This window comes from Diceros bicornis, chromosome 6, assembly GCF_020826845.1.
Source record: "Diceros bicornis minor isolate mBicDic1 chromosome 6, mDicBic1.mat.cur, whole genome shotgun sequence".
Lineage (NCBI taxonomy): Eukaryota > Metazoa > Chordata > Mammalia > Perissodactyla > Rhinocerotidae > Diceros > Diceros bicornis.
In genome coordinates, this window is record NC_080745.1 from 11,937,552 (window position 1) to 11,964,904 (window position 27,353).

General features: G+C 37.9%; 1 protein-coding gene across 3 annotated transcripts in view; it reads right to left on the reverse strand.

Annotated features, from left to right (window-relative positions):
* Positions 1–27,353, reverse strand: part of PTPN20 (protein tyrosine phosphatase non-receptor type 20) — a 112,434-nt gene that overhangs the window by 81,802 nt on the left and 3,279 nt on the right. For all 3 annotated transcript variants that reach the window (XR_009220402.1, XR_009220401.1, XM_058542841.1), the window contains exon 2: positions 11,011–11,105. Coding sequence is in view for 1 of the 3 variants with exons in the window: in XM_058542841.1 (XP_058398824.1) it covers positions 11,011–11,044 (34 nt within the window). In the remaining 2 variants the exon portion in view is untranslated. The remainder of the gene's footprint in view (positions 1–11,010; positions 11,106–27,353) is intronic.

A 27,353-nucleotide genomic window follows, 5' to 3' on the forward strand; every position in this document is an offset into this window, starting at 1 on the left:
ATATTTGCAAATCATACATCCAACAAAGGGTTAATCTCCATGCTATATAAAGAACACACACAACTGAACAACAAAAATACAAACAACCCAATCAAAAAATGGGCAGAGAACCACACATATACGGACAGCTAATTTTCGACAAAGGTGCTAAGAACATGCAATGGAGAAAGGAAAGTCTCTTCAATAAATGGTGTCGGGAAAACTGGACAGCCACATGCAAAAGAATGAAAGTGGACCATGTGCTATCGCCATTCACAAAAATTAACTCAAAATGGATCAAAGACCTGAAGGTGAGACCTGAAACTACAAAACTCATAGAAGAAAATATAGGCAATACACTATTTGACACTGGTTTTAAAGGAATCTTTTCGGATGACATGCCTACCCAGACTAGGGAAACTAAAGAAAAAATAAACAAGTGCGACTTTATCAGATTAAAGAGCTTTTATAAGACAAATTAAACCAGAATCAAAATGAACAGACAACCAACCAGCTGGGAGAGAATATTTGCAAAACATATATCTGACAAGGGGTTGATCTCCATAATATATAAAGAACTCACACAATTGAACAACAAAAAAAACAAACAACCCGATCAAAAAATGGGCAGAGGAAATGAACAGACACTTCTCCAAGGAAGATATACAGATGGCCAATAGGCACATGAAAAGATGCTCAACATCACTAATCATCAGGGAAATGCAAATCAAAAGAACATTAAGATACCACCTCACGCCCGTTAGAATGGCTATAATCACCAAGACAAAAAACAACAAATGTTGGAGAGGATGTGGAGAAACAGGAACCCTCATACACAGCTGGTGGGAATGCAAATTGGTGCAGCCTCTATGGAAAACGGTATGGAGATTCCTCAAAGAATATAAAAATAGAGATGCCCTATGATCCAGCCATCCCACTACTGGGAATCTATCCAACGCACCTGAAATCAACAATCCAAAGAGGCTTATGCACCCCTATGTTCATTGCAGCATTATTCACCATAGCCAAGAAGTGGAAGCAACCTAAGTGTCCCTCAACTGACGACTGGATTTAGAAAATGTGGTATATATATACAATGGAATACTACTCAACCATAAAAAAAGACAAAATCGTCCCATTTGCAACAATATGGATGGGCCTGGAGTGTATTATGTCAAGTGAAATAAGCCAGAAAGAGAAAGACAAACACTGTATGATCTCACTCATATGTGGAATATAAACCAACACATGGACAGAGAAAACTGGACTGTGGTTACCAGGGGCAGTGGGGGTGGGGGGTGGGGGGTGGGGGGTGGGCACAAGGGGTGAAGGGAGTCATATATATGGTGATGGACAAACAAAAATGTACAACCCAAAATTTCACAATGTTAGAAACCATTAAAACATCAACAAAAAAAAAAATGGGCAGAGGATATGAACAGACATTTTTCCAAAGAAGATATACAGATGGCCAACAGGCACATGAAAAGATGTTCAACATCACTAATCATCAGGGGTATGCACATCAAAACTACACTAAGATATCACCTTACACCCGTTAGAATGGCTGTAATCACCAAGACAAGAGATAACAAATGTTGGAGAGGTTGTGGAGAAAAGGGAACCCTCATACACTGCTGGTGGGAATGCAAACTGGTGCAGCCACTGTGGAAAACAGTATGGAGATTCCTCAAAAAATTAAAAATAGAAATACCATATGATCTAGCTATTCCATTTCTGGGTATTTATCCAAAGAACACAAAAACACTAATTCGAAAAGACATATGCACCCCTATGTTCATTGCAGCATTAGTCACAATACCCAAGACTTGGAAGCAACCTAAGTGCCCATCAACAGATGAATGGATAATGAAGACGTGGTATACACACACACACACACACACTGGACTACTACTCAGCTGTTAAAAAAAGATGAAATCTTGTCATTTACAGTAACATGGTTGGACCTTGAGGGTTATGTTAAGTGAAATAAGTCAGACAGAGAAAGACAATTACCATATGATTTCACTCATATGTGGAAGATAAACAAACACATGGATATGGAGAACATATTGGTGGTTACCAGAGGGAAAGGGGGCGCAGGGAGGGTGAAGGGGTAAAGGGGCACATCTGTACAGTGACAGATGGAAACTAGGTGAACACTACACAGTCTACACAGAAGTCAAAATATAATGAAGTACATCTGAAATTTACATAATGTTATAAACCAATGTTATCTCAATAACAAAAATTAAAGTTAATTAATTAATTAGGGCACATCCATAAAATGGAATTCTAAGCAGCCTCCCAATAATTCTTTCATTCCAAGCAATTCATCTCTGCTGTATTCACCACTGACTCCTGTCCTAGATTTTCAGATACTATCCTAAATTCCCCTAATTTCTATCCCAATGCCCTTTCAAAGGCTTTCAAACTTGATCAAGCTGTACTGAGTCAAAACAGTTTGTGAAGTACAACACAATTAGTTATAAATAATAATTAAAGAATAAAGTTGTGGGTCATACATTTGTAAGTTATATTAGAAGTAAAGTGGTTAACTTAATAATATCATTCTGTTAGGCTGTCTGACAGAAAAGGTCACCATTTCAATGCCCTGTAGAACGTTAACCAGTTTTATTTCTAATTGAGCAAACTTATTTCAAAATGCCTTTCCTAATGGGTGATACATACTCAGTTCCTTAAAATGTTCTTTCAACCAGCTTTATTCTCTCACTATTCCCTGATTATTTAATGACTTGAATAAATTATTTGAGACAGGTTCTTTCTATATTTGTATGGGTTTTCCTCTAATATAATGTAGCTAAATGAACTGACACTTAAATGCAGAGTGATTTTTCAAGCATATATGATTTTAACCTTTAGAAAAAAAAGGATTGTGTCTACTTGTCTACAATGCTTTTGAGAATTTTGCCAAATTTTAAGCTTGCAAAATTTGATCTGAGTAAACGAAGAACCCTCAAGTTTACTAGACTTTGTACTTTTTAAATAACCTAACTTCTCTAAAGGAATGCAAGGCTCTGTTAAGAATTAATTTTTCTATAAAACAAAAAGTTGCTAGACTTACCCATTTTTTTTCCTTATGCCAGACAGCTTCCTCTCTATAAATTTACACAATAAAATGGTATTTATTATCATAATGGCATCTTATTGTCTAGTTAGATTTTGCATTAAATAGTCTAGCAATAATCCCTCAAGAGATTCCCTTATATAATTCTATTCAAAGTTATATAGGTTTGTATTAGACAATAATGACTTCATCCTTGCACAGCACAGCTGTTAACAAGGTAAGCCACGGCCTCGTTCTGTAATCCTTGATCCCGCTTCTGCCTCCAGAGCACCACAGGGTGGGTCCTTTCACAAGGGCTCCTGGCGCATTTGCACACTGGTGTACTATCTACTGCTACATTCTCTTCTCCAGGGTAAACATCCCTAGTTCCTATTCCACTCCCTTAGAATCCTTACTTGTCCTACAGTGAAAATAAATGTGATGACGCTCACTTCATGCCGGAGAAATGCTTTATTCTAGCCTCCGGTTAGATAATTTGATAAGCTGATAATCTGATGCTATTCTGATTCTAGAAAACACTCCTTTACATGTGACCTGTTTTATTCTCCCTCACTGGAAGCTTTTAGGATCGTTTCCCTTGTTGGGAAATTTCACAGTAATGTGCCTTGGTGTGGTGTCTCTTCTTCCTTTCATTTTGCAGGGTACTTGAACTTACTCTCAACCTAGAAACTCGTGTCCTTCAGTCTGGAAATGTCTTTTCAATAATTAGCTCCTCAAAAAAGAACAAAGCTGGAGGCATCATAATCCCTGACTTCAAAATATACCACAAAACTATAGTAACCAAAACAGCACGGTACTGGTACAAAAACAGACACACACACATCAATGGAACAGAACTGAAAGCCCAGAAATAAAATCAGACATCTTTGAATAGCTATTCTTTGCCAAAGAGCCAAGAACATACAATGGAGAAAAGAAAGTCTCTTCAATAAATGGTGCTGGGAAAACTGGACAGCCACATGCAAAAGAATGAAAGTAGACCATTATCTTACACCATACACAAAAATTAACTCAAAATGGATTAAAGACTTGAATGTAAGATCTGAAACCATAAAACTCCTTCAAGAAAATATACATAGTATACTCTTTGACATCAGTCTTAGCAGCATCTTTTCGAATACCAAGTCTACTCAGGCTAGGGAAACAGAAGAAAAAAATAAAGAAATGAGACTACATCAGACTAGAAAGCTTCTGCAAGGCAAAGGAAACCATCAACAAAACGAAAAGACAACCCACCAACTGGGAGAAAATATTTGCAAATCACATAACCAACAAAGGATTAATTTCCAAAATGTATGAAGAACTCATAGAACTCAACAACAAAAAAACCCAATCAAAAAATGGGCAGAGGATAGGAACAGACATTTTTCCAAAGAAGATATACAGATGGCCAACATATGAAAAGATGTTCAACATCACTAATTATTACAGAAATGCAAATCAAAACTACAATGAGATTTACCTTACACCTGTCAGAATGGCTATAATTACCAAGACAAAAAATAACAAATGTTAGAGAGGATGTAGAGAAAAGGGAACACTTATACACTGCTTGTGGGATGCAAACTGGTGCAGCCACTATGGAAAACAGTATAGAGATTTCTCAAAAAATTAAAAATAGAAATACCATACAATCCAGCTATCCCACTACTGGGTATTTATCCAAAGAACATGAAATCCACAATTCAAAGAGATTTATGCACCCTTATGTTCACTGCAGCATTATTCACAATGGCCAAGAAGTGGAAGCAACCCAAGTGCCCATCAACTGAGGAATGGATAAAAAAGATGTGGTATATATATACAAGGGAATACTACTCAGCCATTAAAAAAAGACAAAATCATCCCATTTGCAACAACATGGATGGACCTTGAGGGTATTATGTTAAGGGAAATAAGCCAAACAGAGAAAGACAAACACCATATAATCTCACTCATATGTGGAAGATAAACATACGGAAAAAGAGAACAGATTAGTGGTTACCAGAGGAGAAGGCGGTTGAGGGGTAGGCAAAAGAGATAAAGGGACACATATGTATGGTGATGAATAAATATTAGACTCTTGGTGGTGAGCACGATGCAGTCTTTATAGACAATAATAATGTACACTTGAAATTACACAATGTTATAAACCAATATGACTTCAATAAAATAATTGAAAAAAATAATAATAATTAGCTCCTCAATCTCTTTTTTTTTCCTTCTCAATTCCTATTAGTTAAATGTAGCCTGTCTTGGATTCATCCTCTAATCTTATCTTTTTTCTATCTCTTTATCTTTTTGTTCTATTTTCTGAAAGGTATCTCCAACTTTATCTTCAAACTCTGAATTTTCTATTTCTGCTAACACGTGCTAAATTTCTGAGAGCTCTTGTTTGTTTATTGGATGGTCCTTGTTTTGAACACCTTGTGCATGTTCCTCAATGCAATATCATCTCTTAGTTCTCTGAGAATATTAACTACAGCATCTACTTGTTTTCTACCTGCATTGCCTCTGAATTCATTTCCACCCCGCCCCCCATTTGTTTATTTGGTTCACTCAAAGGCTTTCCTTAAATACTCAGTGACCTTTGGCCATACATTCATGCATAACACTGAGATACTGAGAAGGTGATTGGGAGCTGTGTGTGTGTGTGTGTGTGTGTGTGTGTGTGTAGCTCCTTGACTAGTAGTAGTCCTTACTACTAGTCATGCGTTGCTTAACGACAGGGATGCGTTCTGAGAATTGCGTCATTAGGCGATCTTGTTGTTATGCGAATGTCATAGAGTGCCCTCGCACAAACCTAGATGGTACAGCCTACTACACACCTAGGCTATATGGTACTCATCTTATTGGACCACCATCGTATGTGTGGTCCGGCATTGACCAAAATGTCGTTATGTGGCGTAGACTGTATATGATAATTGAGAGAGACACACACACATTGTCCTTTAATTGTGGACTTCCCCAAGTCTGTAGATCTTTTCTCTTGGGCAAGCCAATTTCCCCAGGGAGAAATCCTCTCATTTTCTGCCTGGAGAGTATAAATCTGGCTGCTAGCATTCTGAGAGCTGAGGGGAGGAAACAGGACAGTTGAGGGGAAGGAGTGAGGGGGAGTCTTATCACTGTGTTAAGTGCAGACTCACAACTACTTCCCCCCTTTTTCAGTCTAATATCCCACTCCCACTCCTAGCTCAGCCAACCTCCAATCCAAAAGAACTCCTCCACCTCCACCTCCCTATGGAGCAAGCCTCCTGTCTTCTGTCAGAAGGGAAGAACAGTTATCTTGCTGCACAAGCTGAGAAAAGGGATCTAGGTGTCTAAAAAATTCTAATACAGACTTTAAACCAATCATCCTGTTTTTAGCTTCACTTTCACTCAGTACCTGCAATTCCTGAACACTTCATAGGTCTAACGTGAAAATCATGTAGTTTCTTATTGGCTACTTCCCCTCCCCCTGGCAGTTGGGTTTCTTCTCCTCTGCTCTGCAAAAGTCATTGTCCATCTGCTTTACATTTTCCAAATGGTTAGCCTTTTTCATCTGCTATTGTTCCCTCTCCTGTTAAGATGTTCTTGTGGGTTTACATCTTTTCATTATCTCTTCAGTAGGATTTCTAAAGGGAGCATGCACTAACACATGTGCTCAATCTGCCATGCTTTAGTGCAAGGATCTCTTAGGTCCTTGTCTGCCTGAATATATTTTAAGCACAGTTTATGTGGTCACATCCTTCTAGAGCTGGATTTTTAACATACAAACAAAAAACTTTATTCCTACTATTTTTCACCTTTCCAGATCTGCTGAGGTCCCTTTACTATAGCACTTTCCCCACTCAACTATTACAGGATTACCGTTTATATTACAATTTACCTACATACAAACTTCCACAGTATATTGTAATCTCCTTGGAGAGGCCATGCTTTATCTACTTCCTTATTTCCAACCCAGAATACAGTGCCCAGATCAGAACATGCACTAGATAAATGTCTATGAAACAATGAATTTTGTTATCAATTGTCATTGTGTAATCCATCATATTACATGTTTCTCTAGCAGTTAGAGTACTTTTCCTAGGTTTGGACAAATGCAAGGTGCTGGACAACATGGAAAGCTTTTCTGTTATGTGGAGGGGGTGGAGTGGTGCCCTTCCATCATGGATTCTAGATTAGTAGACTAGAATGAACAAGGCATTTTCTCAAAATCATGACAATCACTTGGCCAGAAGAAGAGTCAAAATCAGAATCAAAGAAGGAAAGTAACAGGTCAAAGCTGGAGAAGGGGTGCTAAGCATCAGTTCAAGGAATGAAATATGAAGTGGAAAGCTAGAAGAGCAGGACTAAGTCACACAAGGCGTACGAAGCCATAAATTAATGGGATCCATGAAAAATGAAAAGACATCAGAGACTCATTTTTATGTGTGCACATGTGTGGCTTAGGGGCAGATAAGAAAGTTTAAAAGTACCAGTCTGGATAGAACACCCCCTTCTCCCATCCTACTCATTCACAGATTCCATACCCTTGGGATAAGGCAAGGATGTTCCTTTTTTGCCCAATCTGAGATCCTTCCCCAACAAAGTCTCTTTGAGCCTCAAGTTCCTATGAACTCCTCTGGTGTCCAGCCTTTCTCCTTGGCTGAAGCACTGGAGCAGGCCTTGGTGAAGGCTGTTCGTGGAGCATATCCTGAAAGTCCAGGCTGCATGGCAACGCCCCACGGGCTGAGTACGGTCATAAGGGGACAGTAAGAAACAGTGAAAGATAAGGAAAATGTGAATGGATGAAGTACTGGTAGTAAACAGGTAGCAACCTTCATAACTTGAGTGATGCAGGAAGCACCCAGAATGCAGTCTTCAAGCATACTGAAAGGTCAGGTGATAGATATTTTATTGGAATTGAGTGAGTAAGCAATGCTGTACCAGTTGAGGCCTAGGAGCAGCCCCTGGTGTGGTATCCAATAAATCATTCTTGTGGATTGAGACTCCGTGACCAAGTGCCAGAGTCAGGATGGCTCTAGATAGAGTATAGAACTAGGAATGAAGGACATAATTACCATGAAAGATGCATGGACTGATTGTGTACTTGTTGTACATTAACACAGCATTTGGGAGCTATGTACCCTGTCACTTTACCCATACAAGGCACAGTACCAAAAGTACTTCCCAGTGACTCCTTTAAATACTCCATATCTGGCTTATTGATAGGCAAACATGAACTAAGAGGGCCTTAAAAAGTACAAGATACAAATGTGGCCCTCTCTCTAACACATGAGTGGGAAGGTCAGAAAGAAATATCTCTCAAGAAAAAGCGGGGTTGACTGGGGAACCAAAGATGAACCAACACAAAGAACCTAGTGGTCTGTTTTGTCATGGACATTTACTATAATGAGAATTGTGTTCTCTTCCAGGACACTCAGGCATTGACAGAAAGCAGCATAAACCCTGGGCTAGCTAGCTTAGGTCCTAATGGCTCTGTAAATTCAGAATACTGGACCTGATGCAATAAGGTCACCAGAAATTTCAAGTCATCACGGTTCAGTTTTAAAGGAGCCTTAAACATGAAGAAGGCTGAGGATCTTCACACACATAGATATCGCCAATGGGATATCTAAGTGACTGGTAAACTAGTTAAACTAGTAAATGAATCCCCTGTGTATTCCGCCATTTTCAGAATCATAAAAGGATGATTTCTGATTCCAGCAACCATTGCTAGGCTCAAGTGCTTATTTGTCTGGCCTTGCAATAGGGTTCCAAGGGAGGCTTTGGGGCCACCAAGTGCTCCAAGCAAAGAATTCCCTGAGGTTTGGTGGTTTGGGTCATCCTAACCTTAGGGTGGCCAGGAAGAAGAGGATGAGAAGAGCTTCCTCTTGATCTGGGGCTGCTCTAGACAGCTCTAGGTAGAGGCTGGTTTAACCTGTCTTGTCTTAGTCAAACTCAGTCAGTTCTTAAAGATCACTTCATTGTTTCCTAAGGGCCCACAAACCATCTCTTTGGTAACAGAAATTTGCCATAATTCAAAATTGCTAATCTGTCTTTTCCTAAAGGACAACATATTGTAAAAACTACAGATCAGTAGTACCTCTTCTGTCTCTTTCTTCCACCACTAAGAACAGGTCTGAGAAAACGTTCAACTCAACATTTACTAAACGTCTGCAACATACAAAGTACTGAGCTTGCTTAAGCAAAGAGGAACAAGACGCAACTTTTATCCTCAAGGAGTCTGCAAGAAACATAAAAATAACTGTAATACGAGACAATGAGCACTCTAATAAAGATATAAATAAAGCCTTATGGGAGCCCAGAAGAGAGAATACAAATTCCAGCTGGGATTCCATGAAAACTATAAACGCTTTTAATAAGTGATTCTGGAACTATGTCTGTGGCTAAAAATTTTAATTCATTTAAAGTAATCTGGTGCTTGCTCTCTCTGTTTCTCTCTTTCTCTCTCTATTTTGGACTTTAAATTCATCTATATATTTAACTTTTCAATTTTGCAAAGCATTCTCTTTCCTTGAAAGAGGTGGCAATAAAGATCAAAACTATAAATTACCATAACACAATGTAGTACTTTTTGAATATAGAAAAATATATTTAGAATCTAAAAAGTTCTTCCAATAAAAATATGAGAATTGCTACTTTCACAAAAGGAAACCCACCCATTTTGGCCACTTGCATGTTAATTTGCAAATGTCTTAAGTAAATGGGTGCCTCAACTATCTTTTTGTGTGCTGTTTCTATCCTTTTCACAGAAGCTAAAATAAAGGCAAGGAGTGTTTAGGACATAAAATAATTTCTTATTTTATTTATTTATTTATTCTTATTTATTCTTTCGAAGCTGAGTCAAAATTATATTTTAAAAGACTCCAGTACAATTTATAACTTCATCAGATTCTTGAGTAGAAAGTGAGACAATAACTAATTGACAGAACTGTTAGCTCACAGTTAGTTCAAAAAGGAAAAAGTAACAAGCAGATTTTTAAAAAAATCAAGTTACACAAAAGGAAATAAATAATCCTGGATAGTAATCAGAGAAATGTAAATTAGAGGAAGCTCAAGGCACCATTCCATAACAACTAAATTAGCAACATTTCTTCATGCTATGATAATACCAAATGCTGGTGAGGTTACAGTATAACTGGTATACTGCTGGTAGCATGCTTAGCCTCTTCTAGAAAACAAAATGGTAATAGATAGTAAAATTAATACAAAATTCAAACTCATTAGCTCTGGGACCCCAATGCTGAGAATTTATCCTAAAGAAAGAATTCAACCAAAGAATAAGATCTATAAATATCAACATCTTGTCAAGAGTAATGCTTCTAATAGAAGGAAAAAAGACTGGAAACAACATACATGCAGGTCTTTCAGAGTGTACACAGGACCAGGGCTTCTGGAGTCTGGAGTGCAGGCCAGAGAAGGAGCTGGCAGGGACTTTAAGCTCTGGCTTAAACCTCTAGAGGAGGAAGCGACACTGATTACAAGGGCGGCAGGGTAGAACAGGGACCAGGATCTGAGCTGAACACAGAAGGAATGAGGAAAGGTATAAAAGAAATGTTGAAAAATGATGGCAAGCTATTAATGCTTGAGGCAAGATAATGACAATATGAGTCAGTTGGGAGACAGGTGGCATCTAATGAAAACACTGTACTAGTGTTAAGTACCAAAAGCCATCTTCTTTGTGTTTTTGTGCTTTCCAAACTCTCCTCAACAAATATATATTACATTTATATATAATCAGAAAAAATGTTATTTGAAAAGAGTAAAATAAAACACAAGAGTCTAATCCTTGCTTCTCTAAGTGTGATGGTTTGTTAGAAACGCAGAATCTTGGGCCCCATCGCAGACCCAGTGAATCAGAACCTGCAGGCTCCCAATCCACAGGCGGTTCCCACGCATATTTACAGTCTGAGAAGCACTGCTCTGGCTCCTCCTGTCCCCACATCCCCCAAAGTGTGCGATGCGTGAGAACTTACTAGAATCTGCTGCAGCCTTCCTGGGGGAAGACATGTTGTCCCCATGCCCGGAGGAGATGGGTAAAAGGCTTCTGCAGGTACTGGAGCCTTGTGTCCTGAGAATCAGGCAGAAAGAAAGTCTAATTAGCATCCTGTGGCCAGCACATAATTGCTGTTCACCTGGTCAAACACACAATGCAAAGGCACTTCCATTAGACAACTGGAGTCTTCACAGCTTTGACATACTATGACTCATTTATTCAGTCACTGTCACCCAGTGACTTAATTCTTTTAATGCCACACTTATGCTGATGTTGGTACTGAGGATTCAATATCAAATGGATAAGAATTAACTACAGAGCCTGTCTTCAAGGAGTTCATATTCAGACTATAAAAAGTCCTCACAGGATAAGTATGTTTTTTCTTTTCTAATCTTTGCCATAATAGGCCTGTAAGGTCATGTCACATTACTGTCACTGGTGAAAACCTAGAGTAGTTTTTGTCTGGTGATCTTTCCATTATTTACTTGCAAATGAAACGGGACTACTATAATCTGAATCTAAAAGTTAACGTTTTATATATTTTAAAACTTTGAGATGTAGGATGCTAAGAAAGAATATTTAAAACATGGAAGTAAGGCAGAAAGGTAGGTAGCACGCCCTTTCAATGTTATATGATGATGATGTTTAACAGGCCCTCCTAAGGATTATTTAATTATGTAGAGAAATTGTACCTGTTCAAATCGTTGTTTACTGTTGACTAAAAGTCCTAGACTTAGTAAATTACATGTTAGCCTACAGATTTTTGTCCAATGGAGATACAAATAATTTCTGACTGATAGAAAAGATAACACCCAAGATTCTAATTTATTGCCCTGTCGGACATTAACCAGGCTTTTTCAATCTAACCTGGCATTCTTAACCTAACACTGGTTTAAAATGCCTACAAAAACCTAGATCCTCAAAATATTCTCTGAAATACCTCTGCCACCTTCCTGGTTCCTTCATTAATTAATAAATTGAATAAAATCTTTAACATGGTTTCATGTCAAATTTTAATGTCACATTTTTAATTTTTTGAAAATTCTACTTTGATGAAGGGGAAAAAAATATCCTTTTTTAAGAGAAGGACAGCAATGGCCTTGTGACTGGTACGGAGATACTTGACTTAAGTGATAGAAGTAGACCCGAGAAGTTGAAGACCTCACTGTTAACTAAGAACCATTAAGAGTGACGCACAAGCTTCTGCCTCCCAAATACATGATTGAAGATATTTAAACTAATACAATCTTAAAGACAATTTAAATGAATTTCCTTTAGAAATTTTGTCAGACAATTCTTAAATACTCCTTGATAACTGAAGATACTCTTACTTATTTAAATTACCAGGGTTTAAAGATGCTATCTCTGCATTCCACCAAGTAAACACGTGAATGGCCTTGCACCCAAACAACCTATCCTCTTTATACAAATACACGCACACGCACACGCACACGCACACACACACACACAAATCAGTAAGATCTCTCTAGCACACAGGTGAGCAGACTGAAATCCATATTAATCCATACCAACAGTCATCAGTTTCAAATATTCCATAAGTTAGCAGTGCTTCCAGAGCAAACAGCTCTGATCAGAAACACATGCCCATTTCTGGTGCTTGTTAGTACAGTAAGTTTGAAATAACCCTATAGAAACACAAAATCGAACTGGATGAATTTCTCTTCTCTTACATTTTATCTAGTGTATCTTAGAACAAATATACAAAAGAATATCAATATTAAGCTGATTAACATTTAATTCAATTTTTGAGTTGTAGCTACTATAGTAAATCAGCAATAGTGTAAGATTATACAATGCATCATCAAAAAATGTCTACTGCAGCCTAGACAGTCTATAAAGTCTACAAAAGTAAATTATATAATAAAAACTGAATCTTCATTTACTATAAAGCAAAAGAAAACTTTTCAGGAAATATAGTGAAAGCTTCTACCTTATTACTCACGTCCCCCCGTGCCTGGCTAAGTAAGCCCCGCCAGTTCTCCTATAATTTCTGTTTTTTATAACGATCTCTGGATTCATCTCCCCATAGTTGGACCATAAGCATCTCGAGGGCAGGAACTGTAACTTTTTCATTTTTGCATCTTTAGTGACTAGCACACTCTAGACACAAAAGGAATGTTTGATGGATTAACTAATTAGTTAATTCCATGAAAAGAGTGTATGCATCAGCAGGTTATCTGCATAACCATGTCAAGAACTCCAGGAAGTCCTGGAGGTCAGATCTCTAAATTAAAGGCTTCCCTCCATCTCCTGGGGAAGGTGCTGTAGTATAGAAAATCAGGGAATGAACTCTGAGAAGCGGGAGACCTAAAAAAATTATTACTTGTTTTGCGATACAGCGCTGAGGACAGAGAAAAAAGCTCTAATATGGCACTACGTAGTCCCATCTGATCAGAAGAGGAAGAAAACACAAGAATGTGGTTTACCCAGGCTGTAAAAGCAGGACATTTTTCTTCAGGAGTTAGAATGACATAAAGAAGAGCCAATTAATGCTGTACGTATTCTCAAACACTCAGTTGGGGTACTATTTTCAGTCTATCTCAAACTCTCTCAAAACTAAAGCAGATGCTAGCAAAGACCATTTCTTCATACTGGACTTTATGTTGGATGCAAGATGCCAAAATATAGAATTTGAAATGACATTCTCAGCACCTTGCCCTGGAAATTCTGACCTCTGGAGCTAAGGCTACTTCCAATTCTTTTGAAAGTTCTATCATGCCTCACTCTCTGAGACCTGTACTGGACAGGAAAGAAAGGGACGAAAGAAACTCCAAATGCCCGACACAGAGTAATCTTCCCCTACCTGAATTCACCTGAAGGCTAAGAGCTCCTTCCTGTGAAATCTATATTTCCAGTGATTCCCAGTATAAGCTTCTTGGACTATTAGTAATTATTTAGCATGTTTTATACCTTTTAAGAATTGTTGTTAGTTTAGTCATTTTTTTAAAGGAACAGTGTTGTTGCTTTTTCTGATTATAAAGGTAACCAATATTCACGTAGAAAGTAAAGTTACCATTAAGAAACTTCCTTTTGATCAGTGGTTTATTGGTCCTTCTCTGTAATGTGTGTGTGTGTGAGGCAGGAGGAGTGAAGGGCTCAAGTGCTGCCTCGAGAGCTGCTGGCAGTCCCGGCCAGTGCGATCAGGCAAGAAAAAGAAAGAAAGGTATTCAGATTGGGAAGGAAGAAATAAAACTGTCTTTATTCACAAGATTAAAATTTTTGTACAAAATTATACCTCAATAAAGCTGATTTTTAAAAAGCTATAAAAAATTAATCTACTTTAATAAGAGTAAAATAAAATGTAAAAATAATCAAAAAATAATCAAGTTATTAATGAAAGTTTAAACATTAAAAAAATAGTTGTTACCACGAATCATAGAAACAAGAGAGAACTGTCATCCCTCCTGGGTCCTCACCATGCTGTTGGCATTACAATCCTTGGAACCCTACGTCAACAACACTTAGTCACTCGCAACCCAGGGACTGACACAGTTACCAGGAGCCATGTTCTAAGCAAATACTGTTTCAATTATTAGAATGGAATTAGTGAAAATAACTACTCACTAAAAATATCATTTTAAAATGATTCCATCATCTGAATGCTTCTGCTATTTAGACGCCAAGATAAACAATCTACTGTTTGTTTAACTCATGACATAAATTGCTTTGGCATATTCCCTCAAAGCACCTGAAATCAGGTCCATCTGTCTGTCCATCTGTCTGTTCTTCCTTTTTCCTTCCTACCTTCCTCTCTCTCTTTTGGCAGTACGCCAGTAATTACACGAGAGTTCTTATTTCAAAACATATAGTTCCTGTACCTCTAATCAGTAGACCTTGGCTTGCATAACCCTAAGAACTACTTATTCATAGGGTACAGCTGAACCTTTCCATAACTGAGATCATGTCAGTCTGGAACATATGCACATTACATATGTGTGCTGACAAGAGTTAACATAGCAGGCCTGAGCTTGCAATGCTTAGAAAGGCCTGCTTGCAAGGCTGGCCCTTGACTGGCATCTGTGAACTTGCCTGGTAAAACTTTCCCTAAATGATATGAGCAGCCCACTGTGCTTAGACTATGAAACACCTGCTTTCCTTCTGGACGTCTGGAATTTCAGTGACTGCATCAGTCACAGACACTGTGTGCCTCCATAACTGACCCCTGAGAAAGACCCTGGACTCCTAGCCTCAGGCGAGCATCCTTGGTAGACAACACTTCACACAAGCTGTCACAACTTGTTGCTGGGGAATTAAGTGCATCCTGTGTGACTCCACTAAGAAAGGACTCTGGGAAGCTTGCACATCTTTCTTCCTGCAAAGGACTGAATGTTTGTGTCCCTCCAAAATTCACATGTTGAAACTCTAATCCCAATGTGGTGGTATTTGGAGGTGGGATCTTTGGGAGGTAATTAGGCCATGAAGGTAGAGCCCTCATAAATGGGATTAGTGCCCTTATAAGAAGAGGCCAGAGAGCTAGCCAGCTTTCTTTCTGCCACGTGAAGATACAAAACAGGATCGTAGCAGTCTGCAATCTGGAAAAGAACCCTCACCCAATCTGGAAGAGAACCCGACAATGCTGGCACCCTGATCTTGGACTTCTAGCCTCCAGAACTGTGAGAAATAAATGTTTGTTGTTTAAGCTACTCAGTTTATGGTATTTTGTTATAGCAGCCCAAAGTGACTGAGACAAAAATTGGTAGGAATAAGTGGGGGTGCTGCTGTAACAAATACTTAACACAGAAGCAGCTTTGGAACTGGATAATGAGTAGAGGCTGAAAGAGGTTCGAAGTGCATGCTCGAAAAAGCCTAGATTTCTGTGAACAGACATTTAAAGGCAATTCTGGTCAGAGCTCAGAAAGAAAAGAGGAGAGCTGGAGAGAGAGCTTCCATCTTCCTAGAGAACACCTCAGTAACCATGAACAGAACGTCGGTAGAAATATGGACAGTAAAGGCGATTCTGATGAGGTTCAGACTAAAATGAAGAACATGTTACTGGACAATGTTAAAGGATCAAGTGCAAAAGGTGGAAAACATATACAAACCAGTAGAGAATTTAAGTAGAGTGACAGAAACTACTTTAAAAAGCCAAGTAGAAATGCTAGAAATAAAAAATAATATCAGAGATGAAGAATTTCTTAGACAGGCCTATCAGAAGACTGAACACAGCTGAGGAAAGAAGCTGTAACTGGAAGATGGGTCAATAGAAATTATCCAAAATGAAACAAGCAGAAGATGAGTGAAAATCACAAGATCATTCAAAACTTATGGAACAATACCAAATGGCCTAATTTATGTATCATTGGAGTCACCAAAAGAGATAGTAATTGAGAAGTTTCCAAAATTAATATATGATAAAAAATAACCAATCAAAGAAACATACAGAACCCCGAGCAGGGCCAAAAAAAAAAAACCCTACATATGCCAACAGAAAACTGAGGTTGCTGAGCAAACCACCACCCCAAAATCTGGAGATACAGGCAAATACAGAGACTCACAACTGAGATTGGCTTACCTAGAGCACAAGGTACCAGAGCCCGTAAGGAGTAGGAACAATTAAACAGTAACTCTGACAAAGTGCTGGAGGCTGAGTATGGACTACTTTCAGAGTTAAAAATCCCTGAAGGGAAGGTGGTCAAAAGCTACTAACTTCCAGTTATAAAATAAATAAGTCCTGGGGATGTAACGTACAGCATGGTGACTATAGTTAACAATACTCCACTGTATATTTGAAAGTTGCTAAGGGAGTAGATCTTAAAAGTTCTCATCACAAGAAAAAAAATTCGTAACTATGTGTGGTGATGAATGTTACTTAGGCTTACTGTGGTCGTCATTTTGCAACATATACATATAAGAATCATTATGTTGTACATCTGAAACTAATATAATGTTATATGTTAATTATACCACAATTTTAAAAAAATGGGCAAAAGACAGACACTGACCAAAGGAGGAAAAGAAACTGCCAACAAGCATGTGACAATATCGCAACACCATTAAATAACAGAAAAATGCAAAATAAAATTGCAATGAGATACCACTACTCATCAACTAAAAAGACCAAAATAAAAAAAGATAAAAATTGTAAGTTCTGGCAATGATTTGGAAAAATTACATGTTGGCAATAATTTGGAGAAACTTTTATTCTCATTCATAGTTGAGGAATGTAAAATGGTACAAATGCTTTTAAGTACAGTTTGGAAGTTTCTTATTATATGAAACATGTACTTACCACAGAAGCAACATGTTCACTCTTATCTACTTAACCAAGAGAAACAAAAACTTAGATGCACACAAAGATGTGTTCATCAATGCTCATAGCAGCTCTATTCATAATAACTCCAATCTTAAAACAGCCTAAATTCCCCTCATCAGGTGAATGTATAATCATATGCTTGATTGAAATTCTATTCCAAAATAAAAAGGAGTGAAGTGGGGAAAAAAAAACTTGAGGGTCCAGACTTAGAGGGTTCCCCACACTTGTATGGATTTTACCTCCAGGAACTCTACCAGGTTCTCATGCGGAAGAATGGAGAAAATGACCCTTGTGTTTCAGACAGTGGGGGCGGTGGGGGGGTGGGGATGGAGTAACCATTTTGCAATGCACCTAGAGAGTTCTCTATAATCGAGACCTGCTCTCCCAGGAAAAGTTCTTGACTGGAGACTTACCTGACCTGGAGGAAGGGAAACTGGTCAACTCTAGCCCCTTCTAGCCATCCTGTCTTATGTAAGGGGAAAAAAGAGACTAAGAAACACTTCTGAATCTCACATTCCAAGGACTCAGACCCACTAACAAATTAAGATTTAATCATAAGATTATGCAATGCTTCCCTTCCTCAAAACCCTACCATATAAACTGGGCTTCAGTATGTTAGCAGTGGATTATAACTGAAAAAGCTGCAAGTCACAAACTCTATTTAAGAAGGAGTTCTTAGGGAAACCCAAAGACAAAAGAGGTGGGGAAAGGAAAAAAAACAAACAAGGACACTAAAAGAAATTGTAGCCTCTGGTACCTACAGCTATAGGAAATATGAAACAGAGCCCAGCTTCCAGCCAGATTAACATAAAACCTCACTCTAAAAGCCTAAATACCTCAGTTCCTATTACCCAATACACCATGTTTGGCTTTCAACAAAAATTACAAAGCATTCTAAATAGCTAAAAAAAACACCTCACCATCTGAAGAGACAAAGCAAGCATCAAACCAGACTCAGATATGGTGAACATATTGGAATTACCAGACAAGGATTTAAAATAACTAAAAGCTCTAACAGAAAAAGTAGACAATGTGGAAGAACAGATGGGCAACATACACAAAGAGGTGGAAACTCTAAGAAAGAACAAAAAGGAAATGCTAGAAACCAAAAACACTGCAACAGAAATGAAGAATGCCTTTGATGGGCTCATCAGTAGAGCGGACATGGCTAAGGAAAGAATCAGAGAGCCTGAAGATTTGTCAACAGAAACTTCCCAAACTAAAAAGAAAGAGAAAATTAAGGGGGAAAAAAAAAAACAGAACAGAATATACAAGAACTATTGGACAATTTTAAAAGGTGTATATGCATAATGGGAATACCAAATGGAGAAGAAAGAAAGGAAGGAAAGGAGGGAGGGAAGGAAAAATAGTGAAGTAAAAATGGTAGAGAATTTTCCAAAATTAATAACAGACACCAGATCACAGATCCAAGATGCTCAGAGAACACCAAACAGGATAAATACCTAAAGGATATCATATTCAAACTGCAGAAAACCAAAGACAAAGAGAAAATCTTACAAGAAGGCAGAAGGGGGTAAAAATACCTTACCTATAGAGAAACAAGGATAAGAATTACATCGGATTTCTCGTCAGAAACTATGCAAGCAAGTAGACTATAGAGGGGGACATTTTAAATGTTGAAAGAAAAAATCACCAACTTAGAATTCTGTATCCAATGAAATTACCCTTCCAATGTGAAGGAGAAATACAGACTTTCTCAGACTAACAAAAACCGAGGGACTTTTTCACTAGTAGACCTGCCTTGCAGGAAATATTAAAAGAAGTTCTTCAGACAAAAGGAAAATTCTATGGGTCAGAAACCAAGATCTATATACACGAAGAAAATCTTAGAAGGAATAAATGAAGGTGAAATAGAACCTTTTATTTTTCTTATTCTTAATTGATTTAATAAATAACTTTTCAAAGTAATAATAGCAACAATGTATTGGGTGATTACAGCGTATGGCTAAGTGAAATGACGGACAGCAATGCTGTAAGGGACAGGAGGGAAAAATTGGGACTACTGTGTTATAAGGTAACTGAAATACCCATGAAACAGCATAGTATCATTTGACAGTGTACTTACACTAACTGTAAATGTATTCTGCAAACACTGGGTAACAACTAAAAAAAATAATTTTTTTAATTAAGAGGAGAGAAAATGATTTAATTGACTATAAAAATGATAAATTAAAATCAGGGAAGGCAGAAAAATGGGGAAGATAAAGAAGCAAAGAACAAGGACAAGTAGAAAACAGTTACAAATACAGCAGACATTAAACCAACTATACTAATATCACTTTAAATGTGAATACTCTAAATACATTCACATGTCAGAGTAGATTTTTTAAAAAGACCCAAATATAGTTGTCTACAAGAACCCAACTTTAAATATAAAGACAAAGATAGTTTAAAAGTAAAGGGAAAGAAACAGATGTAGCATGCTAACACTGATCAAAAGAAAGCTATAATGTCTATTTTAATCACAGGCAAAGCAGATTGCAGAACAAGGAAAATTATGAGAGGCAAAGAGTGGCACTACATAACGCTAAGTGGTCCATTCTCCACAGGGACATAACAATCCTTAACACGTATGCACCTAACAACAGAGCGTCAAAATATGTGAGGTAAAAAATGACAGAACTACAAAGAGAAATGAACAAATCCATTATTATAGTTGTAGACTTAAGCACCTTTCTATCAGTAATCAACAGATTTAGCAGGTAGAAAATCAGTAAGGACACAGTTGAAGTGATCAACACCAGCAATCCACTATATCTGATTGACATTTATCAAATACTTCATTCAACAATAGTAGAATATACACTCTTCTCAAGCTTACATGGAATATTCACCACATCTTGGATAGGCTGCATCTTGGGCCATAAAACACACTCTAATAAATTTTTTAAAAGTAGAAATCATACAAAATACGCTCTCAGACCACAGTGAAATTAAACTAGAAATAAAAATAGAAGGATAGCTGGGGATGAAATAACATGTGATTAAATAACACATAGGTCAAAGAAGTCTCAGGAGAAATTGAAAAGTATTTTGAACTAAATGAAAATGGAAATACAACTTACCAAAATTTGTGAGATGCAGCAAAAACAGGGCTTAGAAAGAAATTTATAGCACTGAATGCATATATTAGAAAAAATAAAAATATAAAAATCAACAACTAGGCTTCCACCTCAGGAAATTAGAGAAAGAAGAGCAATGTAAGCCTGAAGCAAGCAAAGAAAAGAAATCATCAAAATTAGAGCAGAAACAAATGAAATTAATAATAGAAAATCAATAGAGAAAATCAATGAAACCATATCTGGCTCTTTGTAAAGATAAATAAAATCAATAAACCTATAGCCAGGGTAACCAAGAAAAAAAGTAAGAAGATACAAATTACTAATATCAGAAATGAAAGAGAAGTCATCACTGCTGAGTCCATGGACATTAAAAGAATAATAAAAGAATATTATAATGCTCCAAAATTTGATAACTTAAAGAGACTAATTCCTTATAAAATAGTTACTACTAATACTCACAAAAGGAAAAGTAGATCATCTGAATAGGCCTATGTCTACTAAAGAAGTCAGATCAATAACTAATAAACTTCCAATATGAAAGCACCAGACCCAGATGGTTTCACTAGTGAATTCTACCAACCAATTAAGGAAAAAAATCATACCAATTCTCTCAAATCTCTTCCAGAAAATAGAACCATAGGGAACACTTCCTAATTCATTCTACGAAGCCAGCATTGCCCTAACACCAAAACCAGATAAAGATATTAGAAGAAAGAAAAACTACAGGCCAACATCACTCATGAACATAGATACAAAAGTCCTCAATAAAAATATTAACAAATTGAATCCAACAATGTATAAAAGAATTATACACCATGACCCACAGAACTTATTCCAGGTATGCAAGGTTGGTTCAACATTTGAAAACCAATTAACGTTATGCAACAAAACGGGCCAAAGAAGAAAAATCATATGATCACAACATATGCAGAAAAAGCATTTGACAAAATCCAAACTCCATTCATGATAAAAATTCTCAGAAAACCAAACTAGAGGAGAGGAATTTCCTCAACTTGATAAAGAAATCTACCAAAAAATCTACAGGTAATTTAATGCTGATAAACTGGATGCTTTCCCCCAAGATGGGGAACAAGAAAGGATGTCCTCTCTCACCACTCTCATTCAAGATTATATTAGAAATCCTAACTAATGTAATAAGGCAAGAAAAAGAAATAAAATGTATATAGATTATAGATTGGGAAGGAAGAAATAAAACTGTCTTTATTCTCAGGTGACATGATTGTCTATGAAGAAAATCCCAAATAATCAACAACAACAAAGACAAAGAACAACAAGAACAAAGAACTCCTGGAACTAATGAGCAATTACAACTAGGTTACAGGATATAAAGTTAATATACAAATGTCAATTCCTTTCCTATATATCAGTAACGAACAACTGAAGTTGGAAATAAAAAACACAGTACCGTTACAGTACCGTTACATTAGCTTCCCCTAAAATAAAATTCATAGGTATAAATCTAACAAAATAGTTACAGGATGTATATGAAGAACTCTACAAAACTGATGAAAGAAAGAAAAGATCTAAATAAATGGAGAGTTATTCCATATTCATGGATAAAAAGACTCAACGTTATTAAGATCTCAATTCTTCCCAATGTGATTTACAAAGTCAATGCAATCCCAATCAAAATCCCAGCAAGTTATTTTGCGGTTATCAATAAATTCATTCTACACTGTATACAGAAAGGCAAAAGATCCAGAATAGCCAGCACAATACTGAAGAAGAACAAAGTTGGAACACTGACACTACAGGATTTCAAGACTTACTATAAAGCTACAGTAATCAAGACAGCATGGTAGTGGTGAAAGAATAGACAAAATAGATCAATAGAACAGAACAGAGAGCCCAGAAATAGACCCACACATATACAGTGAACTGATCTTTGACAAATAAGCAAATGTAACTCCGTGGAGAAAGAATATTCTTTTTGACAAATGGTATTGAAACAACTTGACATCCATATGCAAAAAAAAATCTATACATAGACCTTACACTTTCACAAAAATTAACTCAAAATGGATCACAGGCCTAAATGTAAAACACAAAACTATAAAACTTTTAGAAGATAACTGCATCAGTGCCCAAGAGCTACCATAACAAAGTACCACAAACTGGATGGTTTAAAAGAACTCTTAAAGCTCAACAATTAAAGAAACTCAATTTAAAAATGGGCAAAAGATCTAAAGTGACACCTCACCAAAGAATATATGCAGATGCAAACAAGCATATGAAAAGATGCTCAACATCATATCTCATTAGAGAACTGCAAATTAAAGCAACGAGATGTTACTAAATACCTATTAGAATAGCTAAAATCCAAAAAACTGACAATACCTAATGCCGATAAGGATGTGGATTCATTGCTGGGAACACAAAATGGTACAGCCTCTCTGGAAGACAGTTTAGCAGATTCTTACAAAGCTAAACCCAGGACTGCCATAAGATCCAGCAATTGTACTCCTAGGTATTCACCCAATTGATTTGAAACTTATGTCCACACAAAAACCTGCATCTGGCTGCTTTATTTATAATCATCAAAAACTGGGGAATAAAAACTGAAAGCAACCAAGAAATGAGCTATCAAGCCGTAAATAGATACAGAGAACTCTAAGCGAAGGCAAGGGAAAGAAGCCACTCTAAAGAGGCTACATACTGTATGATTCCAACTATACGACAAGTCCTTCATCAGATATGTGTTTTGCAAACATTTTCTTCCATTGTGGTTTGTCTTTATTCATAATTTTTTTCTTTCATGGGTCATCCTTTTGATATTGTACCTAAAATTCATTGCCAAAACCAAAGTCACCTAGATTTTCTCCTGTGTGACTGTTGTGGATGATTGCGTCCCCTAAAAAGATATTTTGAAGTCCTAACCCCCAGTACCTGTGAATGTGAACTTATTTGGAAACAGGGTCTTTGCAGGTGTAATCAAGTTAAGATGAAGTCCTAATCCAATGATTGGCGTCCTTAGAAGACAAAAGAAATTTGGACACAGACACAGAGGAAGAAATCCATATGACAAGAGAGGCAAAAACTGGAGTGACATGTCTCCAAGCTGAGGAACACCAAGGACTGCTGGCAACCCCGGAAAGTTAGGAAGAGGCAAGGAAGGATCCTTCCTAGAGCCTTCAGAGACAGCATGGCCTTGCTGACACCTTAATTTCAGAATTATGCCTCCACTACGGTGAAAGGATATACTTCTGTTTTTTTAAGCCATCCAGTTTGTAGCACTTTGTCATGGCAACCCTAGGAAACTAACACATTTTTTGGTACCAGAAAGTGTAGTACTGCTGTAATAAATACCAAAAGAAAGTGGAAGTGGCTTTGGAATTAGGTAATGGGTAGAGGCTGAAAGGGTTTTGAGGCACGTGATAGAAAAAGCCTAGATTGCCTTGAAAAGACTGTTGGTAGAAATATGGACGTTACAGGCATTTCTGGTGAGGGGTCAGAAAGAAAAGAGGGGAATAGTGGGGAAAGTATTTAGTGTCTTAGAGAATATCTATATCATCAAGAACAGAATGTTGCTAAAAATACGAACTTAAAGATTTGTCTCGTGAGGCCTTAAAGGAAATGATGAACATATTATTGGACAACGGAAGAAGTGATCTCTGCAGTAAGTTGGCTGAATTATGTTCTATTGTTGGGTAGAAAGTCAAACTTGTAAGTAATGAACTTGGATATTGAGCTGAGGAGATTTCTAAGTAAAGTGTGGAAGATGCGACCATGGTTTTTCCTCACTGCTTATAGCAAAATGCAAGACGAAAGAGAGAAATTGAGGAAGGAATTGTTAAGCAAAAAGGAACCAGCACTGGATGATTTGGAAAATTCTCAACCTAACCAAGATACGCTCTGGAAAAGGACGAAGGGTGTGGCCGGACAAACTTTCACCAAAGAGATTAGGTGTGTGACTCATGGATCCAGTCAGCCCTCTCAGCAGAAAAACTGCTAGCTAGGACTGAAGGGGACAGAGCCAGAACGAAATGAAGGAAGGCCGTCAGATTTCTGGTATTCTACAAACAGGAAACAGGCTGCCCGCAGGGTGCTTCTGCTGCTGCAAGCCAAGTCGGGGTCACCTTCACTGAGGGCAGCTCAGAGGCCAGCAGGGCCTCTGTGGGCCCAGAGGGTGGACTTAGCCAGAGAACTATTCTCAGGCCTTGAAATCTAATGAAATTTGTCCTGCTGTGTTCAGGACTTGCTTGGAAACTGTAACCCCCTTTTTCCTTCTAATGTCTCCCTTTTGGAATGGGAATGTCTATCCTATCCTATACCATTCTGTTATATCTGCTTCTGTTGGAAGCAGATAAAATGTTTTCCAGGTTTCAAGAAAAACAGATGTATATGAATTTTGCCCCAGTATAGACCATACCCAGGATCTCACGCATCTGATTTAGATGATTAGAAGATGAGATTTGGGACATTTTGAGTTGATAATATTTTGATGAGATTTTGGACTCAGAGTTGATGCTGGAAGGGGTCAAGACGCTCGAGAATGTTGAGATGGAGTGAATGTATTTGGCACACGGTAAGGACATGACTTTTGGGGGTAGAGGGAAGATTATTTTGGTTTGAATTGTGTCAACAAACTGAATTGTGTTGCCAAGGATTGTAAGCAACCACCAAAAGGAAGGAAGAGGCAAAGAAGGACCCTCCCCTAGAGCCCTCAGAGAGAGTGTGGCCCTGCTGACACCTTGATTTCAGGCTGCTAGCTTCCAGAACTGTGGGAGCAAACATATCTTAGGACACTTAAGAGTACAAACCACAAAAGAAAAAACTGGTAACTGGACTCACAAAAATTAAAAACTTCTGCTCTTCAAAAGATAGTATTAAGAAAATACAAAGATAAGCCATGGAATGGGAGAAAACACGTATCTGAAAAAGGACTTGTATCCCAAACACATACATACCCTTATAACTCAAAAAGAAGAAAAACAACCCAATTTTTTTTAAATGGGCAAAAGATTTGAAAAGATACTTCACCAAAGAAGAAATAAAAATAGTAAATAAATATATGAAAAGATGCTCACCACCACTGGTCAACAGAAAATGCAAAAGAAAACAATAATGAGATACTACTACATACCTATTGTTGTTAGTGCCCTTGAGTCAACTCCGACTCCTAGCGACCCCGTGCACAGCAGAGCAGAGCCTGGCCCGGTCTTTCTGTGCCATCCTCTCACCTTCCGGTGCTGCAGCAATGTTCTACTGCTATTCACAGGGTGTTCGTGGCCAATGTTTTCGGAAGTGGGTGGGCTCCTTCTTCCAGTCTGTCAGTCTAGAAGGTCTGCTGAAACCTGTCCCCCATGAGTGACTCTGCTGGCATTTGAAATACTAGTGGCATAGCTTTCAGCATCACATACCTATCAGAATGGCTAAAATGAAACACACACACAAAACACCAAGTAGTTCTGGTGAGGATGTGGAGCAACTGCAACTCTCACGCATTGCTGTTAGGATCACTCTACTCATTACCCTGTTTTATTTTTCTTAAAAGCACTTTTCATTACCTTAAAGTTTGCCTGTGTATGTAAGCCCATATGTCTCTGCTCACATTTACTGTTGCTCTTCCTCAATGTAAATGCCACGAGGCTGGTGACCTCATCTGTCTGTCATCATGTGTCACCTCAGCACCAAGAAGAATGGCACGAAGTAGACACTTAATACATATTTATTATTAAATTTAAAGGCAGGAAGGAGCAGAAAGGACACTAAGATAAGTGAATGTATGGAGGCAAGGAACCCAGTCACTGCACCCTACAGAAGGACAACCTGCTGGCGTAAAAGAAAATGAATTTAGACCACCAGGAGGCTACATGGCGTAACGCAGAGACTGCCCATTTCAGCTGCACATCAGAATTATCTGGAGAGCTTTGCACAATCCTGATTCCAGGCTACTCCAAACCAATGAAATCAGAATCTCTGAGAATGGGACCCAAGCATTGATCATTAAAGTTCCCCAGGTGATCCAACTGCACAGTCAAGTTTGAGAAGCACTGAGGAAATGGAATCTAGGCCTTGCAACTGTACACAGCTGTGTGTAAATCTTGGGCAAGCTACTTAACCTCCCTCAGCCCCAAAATTCTCATCTACAAAATGAGAATGATACACACCTCCCCGAGTTGCTATAAGATTGCAATTGTATAGAAAGCTCTCAGTAAATGTTAATTCTCCTCCCCAGGCAAATTTGATGAAATCTTTATGGCTTAGTGTGATAAATGCTAATTCAATCATCAACTCATATCTTTCATTGTTACCTGATTATTAAATTGAACATTTGCATTGGGAAAGTTTAGCAATGCTCATTTTTTTGGCTTTCCTGATAAGATGCCACCTGAAGCTATGTCTATTTTAAATCTAGGAGTAACTAAACTATGGAGGGAAATCTAGCTGATTATTTATATCAGTGACTCTCAAACATGACCGCAGGCTAGAATCCCCTAAGAAGCTTTTTTAAAAATACTGATACCAAATGTCCAGACCTCATCCAGGCCAATGAAATCAGAATCCCTGGGGTGGGTCCAGAGCATCAGTATTTTTTAAAAAGCTAATTGCAAGATGATTCTAAAACACAGTCAGGGCTGAAAAGCACTGATTTGCACTAACAATATCCCACGCTAACTGCACATCCGAGTCACTCAGGGAGCTCCTAAAAAACAGATTGATTCCAGAATCTGTGGACGTGGACCTTGTCATTTTGCAAAGCTTCATAAAACTCCCCCCGGTGATTCTGATGCAAATCAACTACTTTATATCATGCATTTACTCTCCCTGTTGTGTACCAGCAAGATCATCAGAACTTCCACTGGCGTCCCACGCCAAGTCTGCCCAGTCCCTTCTAATCAGTAACTGACGCAACACATCATAGTAAGTCTGAATTTTACAGATCTTTTCAGAACATTTTCACGTGTAGCCCCCTGACCCACATCATTTACCGTACGCTGTGCC